This window comes from Elephantulus edwardii, unplaced genomic scaffold (genome assembly GCF_000299155.1).
Source record: "Elephantulus edwardii isolate Elephantulus edwardi_28Jun2011 unplaced genomic scaffold, EleEdw1.0 scaffold00087, whole genome shotgun sequence".
NCBI classification, from domain to species: domain Eukaryota; kingdom Metazoa; phylum Chordata; class Mammalia; order Macroscelidea; family Macroscelididae; genus Elephantulus; species Elephantulus edwardii.
The window spans coordinates 5091951-5103470 of record NW_006399837.1 but is presented as its reverse complement, the minus strand read 5'-3'; the positions used below and the strand labels follow the sequence as shown (position 1 = coordinate 5103470).

Below are 11520 nucleotides of genomic sequence, written 5' to 3'. Positions count from 1 at the left end.
GTGGGGGGTGGGGGGTGGGGAGGTGTGATTTTCTTAGGTTGGGTAGAAGACAGAGTGTATATGGGAGCGGTGGGAAGAAAGGCTTGTGCACCTGTGAAGACAGGAGGTGGTAGAAGGTAGAATGGTGCTCACAGCAGGTTAGGCAAGCTGGAGGCAGTGATTGTTTTTAGTGACATGTCCCCTCTATATCTCGGTATTTAAAAATAGGGAATTTTATTGCGGAAAAATCAAGCATTTACACTTTTTTCCTCCTCTCCAGTTTCCTCTTAATAAGCTGACCGAACTTCTCAGGCATGACATGGCAGCAGCTGGGTTCACTGAGGCGCTTACCTTTGCCCTGGTACGTTTGACATGCATTTTTCTGCTCATCTGGTTGGCTGATTTCTCTGAGTGTCGGAGTTAGTTATTCTGTGATTCTTTGTGTGAACTTAAAACCTAGACAACTGTTATTTTCAGGTTCTAGAAGAATAACTTTGAGGCTTGGGCATATACCCATCTGGTAAATAAATAGGCTTCTTTTTGTTTTTCTTTTTCTTAAGTCTCAAAAATATGAAGGACTAGAAGAAATGTCTTAATATGACAGATGACAACCTGCATTGTATAGCTTTATCTAAGTGTGGAGGCCTCATGGTGAATTTCAGAACCAAATTTATTGTTAGGATCTTTACTTACTTGGTTGGTGTGCCCACTAGATGCCGCCCTGGCTAAGGGCTCTGGAATGTTCCACATTAAACTTCTTTCTTTGTCTTTGAACATGTTCATAAACATTTGCTTTGAGTTGAAAAGCTGACATTAAAGGCCTACATCAGGAAATGACTTTTATTACAAAATCGAATGGAAGCTCCCCACCCCCACAGATTGACCATTTGAAAGACTAAAATGTGGGTACAATTTGTAGTCCTGCTTTCTTTTCTTTCTTGCTGAGAGCATTTCTGTGATGCCTACAATGTTGCTCTGGAGTAGTAGGTAAGTAACAGTTTAACAATCTAGGACAGCATGTACAAACACACACACAGAGACAGCCAGAAACGGCTACTTGGCTACTTCGTTTATATGACCCAGCACTCATGTTGGCTCCTTTTAGAGTATTTACTGAGGCAGAAGGAATTACTGCAGCGCGTGGAGGCTGCAAGGAGAATCAGTCGTCCTGGTGGCACTTTCTTGAGCATCCCTAGTTGAAAGGACCTTGGGCATCTTCTGGTTCAGCATCTTCATTTTTCTGTTTGAGCAATTCCAGCAATGCTTGTTGAGCATCTTTTTTATGCCAGGCTCTGTACTGATGAGGAAGCCTGAAGCCTTGAACTGTGATCAGAATCCTGACCTTTGAATCCTAGGTACTTTGCCATAGGTCTATGCTATCTATAGAATTATATCATTTCATATGTGTGGGGTTTTTTCATATACCAGTGAAGCACAAGTGGCATCCACTTCCTAAACCACATGCCTGTGAAAACTATGAACTTGAAGACATGACGATAGCTGGGGAAAAGCATTAGGTCTTTTGTTCATAGGGTCGCTATGAGTTGTGCTCTACTCGACGGCAATCAACAACATAGCAATGAAATGATACATGTCCATATGTATGCGTGTGTATACATACACACACATTGTTGCTGTTACTTGCCATCGAGTTCCTTGAAACTCACAGTAACTCAGTGTATAAGTAACTCTGAGTCCTGCTGTATCTTGAGTCAGTTCATTGTCTCCGACTCTCTCTCCTAACCCCATTTCCCCAGTGACTAAGTCAGTCCATCTCATTGAGGGTCTTCCTCTCCTGCGCTGTCCCTCCACCCTTACAAGCATGATATCCTTCTCCAAGGACTGGTTCATCCTGGCATTATGCCCAAAGTATATGAGTCAGAGCTTCGAAATCCTTGGCTCCAAGGAGCAGCCTGGTTTACCCTCTCCAGGATGGACCTGTTTATTTTCTTGGCAGTTAGTACTATGTCCCTTCCCCAGCACCACAATTCAAAGGCAGTAATGATTCTTTTATCATCCATAGTCATTTTCCAGCTCTCTGATGGATAGCAAGTAATCGAGAAGACCATGGCCTGAATCAGGCGCACCTAAGTCACTAGACTGACATTGTTGCTCTTCAGTTTACCCTCTCCAGGATGGACCTGTTTATTTTCTTGGCAGTTAGTACTATGTCCCTTCCCCAGCACCACAATTCAAAGGCAGTAATGATTCTTTTATCATCCATAGTCATTTTCCAGCTCTCTGATGGATAGCAAGTAATCGAGAAGACCATGGCCTGAATCAGGCGCACCTAAGTCTCTAGACTGACATTGTTGCTCTTCAGTATTTTGGAGAGGTCTCTGACAGCAGACATTCCCAATGCAGTTTGTCTTGATTTCGTGGCTGCTGGCACCAAGAATGTTGATTATGGAACCAAGCAAGCTGAAGTTGTTAACAGTCTCAGACTCTTCTCAGACTCTTCTCTGTCATGATGCTGCCACATGCCAGTTGTGAGAATCTTTGTTTTCTTGATGTTGAGCTTCAATCCATATTGAAGGCTACAATCCTTGACCTTCTGCAGCAAATGCCTCACATCCTCCTCAGTTTCAGCAAACACGATTGTGCCATCTAGCTACATATTAAAAAAAAACAAATCCTCTTATTGGGTCAGTTCCAATTCATAATGACCATCTACTTTGTTTCTGAGACTGTAAATCTTTACAAGAAGAAACTGCCAGTTTTTCTTCTGCAAAGAGGCATTTGGGTGCAAAGAGGCATTTGGGTTCAAACCACTGATCAAGATTCTGCACCCCCACAGTTCCATGTACACACCGGTGTCTGCATATGCATGGGCACCTTATCTAAGCCACGGTCTTTTCAGTTTTTATGCAACTGAAAAGTTGGACAGTGACTGAGGATGATAGAAGGTGAATCCATGCCTTCAAGCTGTGGTGTTGGAAAAGTACTAAATTTCCCATGAACTGCCAGAAGAAAGTAATTGTCTTGGAGAAAGTGAACCCGGATGCTCCTTACCAGCAAGGATGAATAAATTTGGTCTCGCTTACTTTGGGCATGTTGTCAAGAGGGACCAGTCCTTGGAAAAGACGACATTATGGAAAAAAGGGAGGATCAGAAGAGAAAGAAGATGTCAATGAGATAAATATAAACACAAGAGTGGACTCAGAGCAGACTAGAGCTGATGAGGATGGTGCAGGATTCAGAGCTGTTGTTCATCAAGTCACTGTGAATCATCGTTGACTCGATGGCACCTTACAACAGCAATAACACATATACGCATCCATGTATGATGTGTGTGTTTGTGTGTACACATAGATATGTAGGCTGTTGGCACTGTCATACACAGCGATCTTATGTACAGCAGCACAGAACATTGGCTGCTCCTGTGCCATCTTCATGGCCATGTTTGAGTTCATCATTCTGGCCACCGTGTTAATCTGTCACCAAAAGCATCATTCACCTTCGCTGACTCTTTCCCAGGGGAGCGTGGCAAGGATCACTACAGCTGCTGGGGAGTGAAGATTCTTAACCATTTTGATGGCTCTCCACCATCCCTTTTTCTAGGTAGAAGGTCAGTTAGTCCTTGAACACAATATGTAGAATAGTGCAGTGAGAAGTTAATGCCTGAGGCTGGAACATAATACAGTAAGAGAATGATGCATCAGTTTCCATGTTAAGTTTTCAATTCTTTTCCAAAAAGATACCTGTAAAGTAGGTAATCACTGTTCATTCTTAGTAATGATTGTGTAATCATTGTCCCCAGTATTCAGCGCTTGCTCTGCCATACGCAGAACTTGTATTATCGTGTTTATTGGTTGTGTTATGTTTAATAGTCTGTGTGTGTTGCTATGACTTCTGACGCTTGTGTCAATTCTGACTCATACCGACCCTGTAACGCAAGAGTCGGGGGTTTGGCAGCTGTGATCAGATCAGCAGGCCTTTTCTCTCAAGGAGTGCCTCACTCACTCACTTGTTGCTGGCCAGGTGACCCTTCAGTGTGTTTTCTGAGCCTGTAAATCACACAGGAGGACCACCAATGGATTAGAACTGGGGACCTATACATGAGATACACAACTCCGTCTCCCTGCGCCTCCTAGATGGATTTTTTTCTGCCCTCTGCCTGCCTACCACACTAATTGCTGGAACATCTAGAAAGGGGGCTGTGAAGGCATTTATAGGTCAAGACGGGGAAATGCGCAAGGTTTCAGGAATCTTCGAAGTACGGTGTATACCACCATCTCCGCGTGAAAGTTTACCGCTGCTGTGAATCATGGCTAGAATTTCTGAGAAGAAATTACGTTGCATCTGCTGTTGATTTGAAATTGATGCATGTTACCTTATATTTAACAAACTGACTAATGTAGAGAATACACATTGCTAAGTGTACTTAGAGCATTCATTTTTTTTTATTAAATTTAACCGTTGTTTTTCCATATTAATCTATTTTGTCTTCACTTGTTAGTGCTCCCAAGAAGATATTGCTGATAAACTTGGTTTGGATATTTCTGCAACCAAGGCCGTCCATATAAGCAATCCTAAAACAGCTGAATTTCAGGTAAGCATCTTAAGTGGGTAATAGTTTAGGTAAAATTCAAGTGGCAATGCATGACTTATGAAAAGGCCTATCAGTTATTCTATCTTAAATGACAAAAGTCTTACAATCTTGTTAATAGTATGTTTTTTTGGTTAATTTATATAAATTCTTACATACTTGACTCACAAAAATTTCTAAAACTTTTCCTACCATCTTTTGGTTAACTTTATAGTTTGTTCTCACTTGCATTGTGCTATCTATGGTAATTGTTTTTTGCCTTTCTTAAAATTCTTGTAAATGACCCAATCTCTTTTGTCTGAACTTTCCATTCCATAATTACTTTTTAAATAATTTCAAATTTCATCTCCTTTCTACTTCTTTTGTAATAGAGAAATCAAATACTCTTTTCAGTTGTTGTTGTGTACCATGAAGTCTGAACCCACCCAGAGCTGACCCTCTGGTGGGTTTTTCAGAGACAGTTAATCAAAAGGGAGGAGATAGTTTATCTTTCTCCCACAGAGCAGCTGGTGGATTTGAACTTCATGCCTTTGGGATTGCAGTACAGTTTTTTGACCCTAGACCACATTTTCTAGTTTATTTATTTATTTATTTTTTAACATTTTATTATTTTGTGTGCGTGTACCGTCAAATCAGATCTGACTGGTACAGGAGGATATTGCGCCTCCTTCTCCGGCAGAGCATCTGGTGGAATCGAACCGTGTTCCTCTGGGATTGCAGTGCAGCTTCTTGCCACTAGGCCACCAGAGCTCCCCTTTCTAGTTTATTTTAGTGAGGATGATACTTTAGTAATAAATTTTAAGTACGTGGAATTATTTACTAATGCCGTAGATGTGCACTACACTGATTAAGTCACTTCTTCCCTACTTGCTAGTAATCAAGTAAGTCAGTTTTTTCTCTGCATTCAGCACCAGAACTTTATAGAACTCTTTAACTAGCTTTGTATGAATTGTGGCGATGAGTTTTTGTGGCTTTTTTGACATCGCTGGCTTGTCTGCTGCTTTTGAAACATGACTACCATGATCTTCTTAAAAGGAGAGAGGCAAATTCATTTGGACAGAGTGATTTTTCAGTAAATTCCAGGGAATTTTTATTTTAATGTATTCTACATTTCCTTCCCCTAGTTTTATTAATCAAGCTGGATGGACTTCTCGAGATGTGGTAGTTGTTGGGTTCTTTAGGGTTCTAGCCTGTCTTACCCTTTTATACAAGTGAGAGAAAACAAGTCCATTAAGTGGTACTATAGATAGTCCAGGCTGAGCACACTTTTGAGAATCCATATTTCTGCATAAAATGCATTAGACATGCAAGAGTATATATTGTAGACCGAGAGTCAAGTATATTAATAAGGAGATAAAACACCAGTAATGTAGGAGAAAATACAGAGGTAAAGCAGGAGGAGGGCGATTTGAACAATGAACCCAGCTTCCCTGTGCCTTTATTGAAAATTTGAAAAGGTTGCTTCTTCCTGAACATCTCATATAGAATTAATCTACTTATTCCAAGAACCAGAGTATTCATATTTGTTTTATAGTCAAAATATTTATGACATAACTTATTTTCTATGAACGCAGAAGCCTTTTTTATTTTAGTCTTTCAGGGAATCACTAGAATTTTGTACAATAAAATGCTTTGTTAATGCTCAGCAAATTATTTGAAAAAATTATTTTATCATTCCCAGATAAGATCACATATTGATGGCTTAATACCCAGATACTCAACGTCTAGTTTCAGCCGATAGCATTGAAATTACTTGACAGCTTGTTAAATTTGAGAAATCTGCATATTAAAAATCTTCCTTATGGTTTGTATGCACATTAAAGTTTGACCGTCTCTGAATTAACACACAAAGATTGATAAGATTTTGGATTTACTAATATTTGTAAAAAAGGATTTTTGGAAATGAGGAATACTGAGGGTTATTGGAGCCAGCCAAATTGCCAAGTTAGATAATAATTTAAACAATTAAGTGAAACAAGGAATTGTAATTTATTTTCAGATGGTTAGAGGGACAATTATAAAACAAGACAAAACAGATTGTTTATTTTCACATGTGAAATTGCTGATAACATACTGTTGTAATAGCTGATAAAGAGGATGTTATTATTTTATAAGTATTATTTAATTTGTGCCTTTCCTAGAATCTTTTATGTAGTATATTAAAAATAATATTGTGATATTACTTCAGTTGTGAACATGTTCCTAAGGCACAAAAAAACCCTCTAAAATTAACTTCCTAAAACAAAACAATAAATTAACTGAGGGGGGAAAAAAGAAAATTGTCAAGGAACAAACCACAAAGAGAATTCTATGCAAATGAAGCTAAGTTCTTTCTTTTGAAAACCTTATGCGTGACTCAGGAGAGAGGGGTTAGCAAATACAATACAAGAATGTGTAAATGCTTAAGGTTTGCTTTAGTGTGTACCCCTGTAAACTCAAGCTTGTATCAGCACCTTCTTTATATCCTGATGCAGCATTTGGTTTATTATAAATATTTAGTATGAAACTTGGCTTCCCACAAGTATGTCTTTTGTCAGAGTCTATTTTCCCGTCTGCTTTATCAACAGATTCACTTTATCATTATCGTCATTTATTTATGGCTAAATTAGATGATGTTCATTGGCTTAAAACTCAGATAATTTATTCTCTAAATTTACTCTTCTACCATATAATTCTTAATTTTTATTTTCTGATAATAAGGATGGACAAGAGAACTGTTAGCTGACATGTTGAATTTTATAGTAATTATTGTAAAGAAAATCAGTAAATGCTAGTCCTTCGAAAAAGATATCATACTGGGCAGAGTGAAGGATCGGAGGAAGAGAAGAGGACCCCCTAACAAGGGCCAGTGACTGCATCACCGGGTGCCAGCGTATCGGAAATCGTGAGGAGGGTGCAGGGTAGGGCAAGGGTTAGTTGTGTTCAGAGGGCCACTGTGAGTTCTTACCGACTCAGGGGCACCTACCAACGTTATACCCTCCAGATTAACACTTTTATTCTTTGATATTCTCAACTCTTTAGCCTTGTTCAAATTACCCAATTGTGTCAAATATGTAGACATTGAATTTGAACCAGACTCTAAGTGAAGTATGTAGGTGGAAGTTAGTTCACGTGCCTTCTAGGTTTCTTCTCAGTGACAGCTCACCTTTCCTGACATCTCTCTGTCTGTCCATTCAGTGTGTTTGTTGAACAACTGGTTGTTCATTTGTTCTGTCACACTTATTACTTTACAAAATGCATGCTAGTGATCACCTGGATTCCTCATTCATTAGGAGTTAGATCTAGAGCATTGATCAGATTCAGATTTAGGGGTTTTTTTTATGTTACTTTAAAAAGAAATGGATTGTGAGTGGGGAGGGAGTAAGAGTGAAAATGTACAATAGTCAATATATGAAAATCTAACTTCTGTAAACTTTTATTAAAATCACAAAATTAAAATTTTATAAAATAAAGAAATGGATTTTCTTTTGTGTGGCAAGTATATCCATATATAGGAGATAAATTTTGAACATTAGTTCTAGTATATTCGCTGTTTCTCTCTACTAAACTGATTGGTTTTAAAACAAGCACAAAAACGGAATTATTGTTCTCTTTTCAATCTCCCTTTGATTATTCTAAATATATCAAGATGAATTTTTCAATTTTTCAGCTACTATGACTTTAAATTGGAAGCAGGAGTGGCATCCACTTCCGAAATGGCTTGCCTCCGGAAACTCTATGTACGAACAGTGCTCAGGCCATTCGTTCATAGGGTGGCTATGAGTCGTCTACGACTCAACGGCATCAAACAACAACAACATGACTTTAAATATCTCTCTAGCTTTTTCTCCATTGCAACAAAGCTAACAGCAGGTAGTGGTGTCCACTTAGAATTTGATGGAAGGGTTCTAGTTGTCCTGTATATATTTGATAGTATGTTGTTATTGCTGTTGCTATGTGGTAATGGGTCAGAACCGACTCACAGCTGACCTTCCAGCATGTTTGCAGAGACTGTAACTCACATAGGAAGAGAATGCATATCTTTCTCCCTTGGAGCAGCTGGTGGATTTGAACCACCTGCTTTTGAGTTGGCAGTGCTACTTCTTACTCACTAGGCCACTAGAGCTCCCTGTTTGGTATTATTATAAGTGTGTTATAGCCATAGGTAGTTATAGTTTCCTATTAAAATAAGTATCTCTAGAGTTTTAAACAATAAAGTGACTTAAGTAATCACAGTAAACAAATGTGTAAATAACTAAAGTCCAGGCTACATTTCTGTAGACAGGGGAGTGAAAAGTTCTATGTGTATTTTCAGTTTATTTGTCTGAATTCCTACAGCCTACTTCACAGTATGTTAACTGTGAATGTTTTCGGTGCTTGGATAATTTCTTGTTCCTGGCAGGGAAAAGAAATAACATTTAAGAAAGCACTGAATTGAAAGTTCCTGCAGCTTGCTGGTCGCGTGAATGGGATGGAAAGGTGCTTTCTTTATCTGGCAGCACACAATCCATGGTGTCCTTTTGGGAGCTTATTACTTGTGCTGGATCTAAGGGCTTTAGCTTTGAGCTGGGGGGGGGGGGCTGGGCAAGCTGTTCTAGGAAGGAGCGTTTCAGCACACTTGAAGGAAGTGCGACAGCCGTGTGGAGGCCTGAGATAGAAACACCCGATGTGATGCACGGACTGTCACAGCATCCCAGCCCATGGGGGTGCAGTTACCTGTGGGTGAGCTTTGGGAGGGGCCAGGGCCTAATCAGACCCTGAGCAGGGCACAGCTTTTATTCAGAATATGACAGATGACGGAGGAGATTATTTGAGCAGAGAAGTGAAATCACCTGACTGAAATGTCTTGAAGGATCACTCTGCATGGGGAATAGACCGTTCAGTGGTAGATGGAAACCGAGAAACCCAGTGAGGAGCCCATGCCATGATCTTGGGGAAAGACAGTGATGGTGTGTCCTAGTGTCCAGTGTCTGGGGGTCTGACTGTAGAACTTGGACCCTTGTCAGTGGGAAGAACTATCACACATAACTTCGCAGCTCTAGAACACATTGCCGTCAAGTCAGAACCAGTCATAGCTGACCCTCCAACCAGTTTTCTGAGGCTATACATTGCATGGGAGGAGATTGTCTGTGGCTTCGACTCACCCCAGAGGTGAGCCCCTTTGGCGAGCATCACGACTCCAGTACTGTCTATACCAGCAGAGCTCTCTGGAGCAATGGAGCCTTACTCTTCTGGGTGATGGGTGGGTCGTGGGGATGCTCCCGCTGTCCTGAGTAGGTACTGTCCTGAGTAGGTGCCGTCATACAGCCAAGGTGTTTCTTCCTGAGCAAAGCAAGGAAACTTTGTTGTTGCTTGTCAAGTGCTGAGATGTCTATGTTTCTCATGATTAGTAAGAGTGAAGTAACTATGTGTCCTGGCTACTAAAAAGCTGACAAGTATATAGTAAACTCTGCAAATGCCAAACCTGTGCAAACCAGAAAGCTGGAAGAGATGGAAAACTCACTGGCTGTTTTCAAGGTGGGTCTTTTAATAGAGAACAGTAGAAGAAGTGGTCAGCACGCCATCAAAGGAGGAAACTTTACCAGACCAGAAGAATGAAGCGGCCCTGAGTCTTGGTCTCACTGGCTAGACCCCGCCTGGCCTGCAGCAACTCTTAGGGCTTTTTCAGGGCTTCCATGTTTTGTGTTCCTCATTTTGTAGTAGTGTTTTAATTGCCTACACATTTTCTATAATTCTGGGTTTTTAAAAAATGCACTTTGGGGGGCTGTGGTGGTATAGTCTCTAGAGAGTTGGCCTCGCTAACTTGAAGCTGGCTCCCTGTTTGAATCCACCAGCAGCTCTAAAGAAAGTTCTGGTGACTTAGTGTTAAGAACCTGCCCTGCAAGCTAAAGGCACATGGTTCAAATCCACCAGCTACTCCAGAGGAGAAAGATGTGGGCAGTGTCCCCCCTGGTGATTTACAGCCCCTGACAAGCCACTGGAGGGCCGGCTCTGAGTCAGTTCCGACTTGACAACAAACAGCAACAGCTACAGCCTGAGGGAGGATGGTGGGCACATCCTTCCCTGTGATTCCTGGTTTCTGAAACCCCACTGGAGGGGCTGTCGTGAGTCGGTTCCACACGAACAGCAAGGAGTATGAGGATTTTTGGTAATCTACTTTGGTTACTTTGCATCTTGAGACCAGGATATACATATCCGAAATCTTAAAAGTTGACCTGAATTTAAAAATGATGATGAATGAAATAACTTATTCTAGGGAAGAACTGTCTGAGTTAAGTTATGTGTTACCTCTCTTTGATGTTTACATTTTCTACTGGGGCCACAGAGAGCAGCACCCCTTCATCGCCGTACAAAGGAGGGGCTCACAGGTTCCTCAGCTGCTCTACGCTAGGGTCCCTAGGTCCTGGGGCAATTGGAGATGTACCTGCCACATCAGAGGGCAGCTGTCAGTGTGGTTGATGGATCACGCATACTGGCATATGTCTAGGGTCGATTCAGGCCAAAATGATACACTGTAGCTCACTTTTAAAAAAATTCAAATTTCTGATTTTTCGCTTGGTTTATTTTTTACTTTTTTTCCCTTTCTTTCTTGTTATGTGTCATCAAATCGGATCCTACTGGCACAGGAGATTGCCCCTCCTTCTCCACCGGAGCCTCTGGTGGATTCGAACTGCGTGCACCTTCAGGATTGCAGCACACCGACTTTTTTGTTTTAAGTTGGGAGTCAGAATCTTTTCTGTTTCTTTCGTGTTCTAGTATTGGGAAGTGGAAATGATTAAAATAGAGGCTTGCAGGCCTTGCATTTTCCAGGACCCTCTGTGGACTCCAGCAGACTGCAGTCCTCTCACCTGTGTGGTTCCATTTGGTCAGTGCAGTTTCCCGTCTTCTCCTCTAGGTGGCACGCACTACCCTTCTTCCCGGCCTCCTGAAGACCATAGCTGCAAACCGCAAGATGCCCCTGCCTCTGAAACTGTTTGAAATTTCGGACATTGTGGTGAAAGATTCTAGCAAAG

The 11520-nt window shown here is 41.0% G+C and overlaps 1 protein-coding gene across 1 annotated transcript in view; it reads left to right on the top strand.

The window, feature by feature from the left end:
* The window catches only part of FARSB (phenylalanyl-tRNA synthetase, beta subunit), a 71189-nt gene that overhangs the window by 24819 nt on the left and 34850 nt on the right, over positions 1-11520 (top strand). Inside the window, exons 12-14 of the mRNA XM_006890278.1 lie at positions 260-340; positions 4439-4531; positions 11403-11518. Coding sequence (XP_006890340.1) covers positions 260-340; positions 4439-4531; positions 11403-11518 — 290 coding nt within the window. The remainder of the gene's footprint in view (positions 1-259; positions 341-4438; positions 4532-11402; positions 11519-11520) is intronic.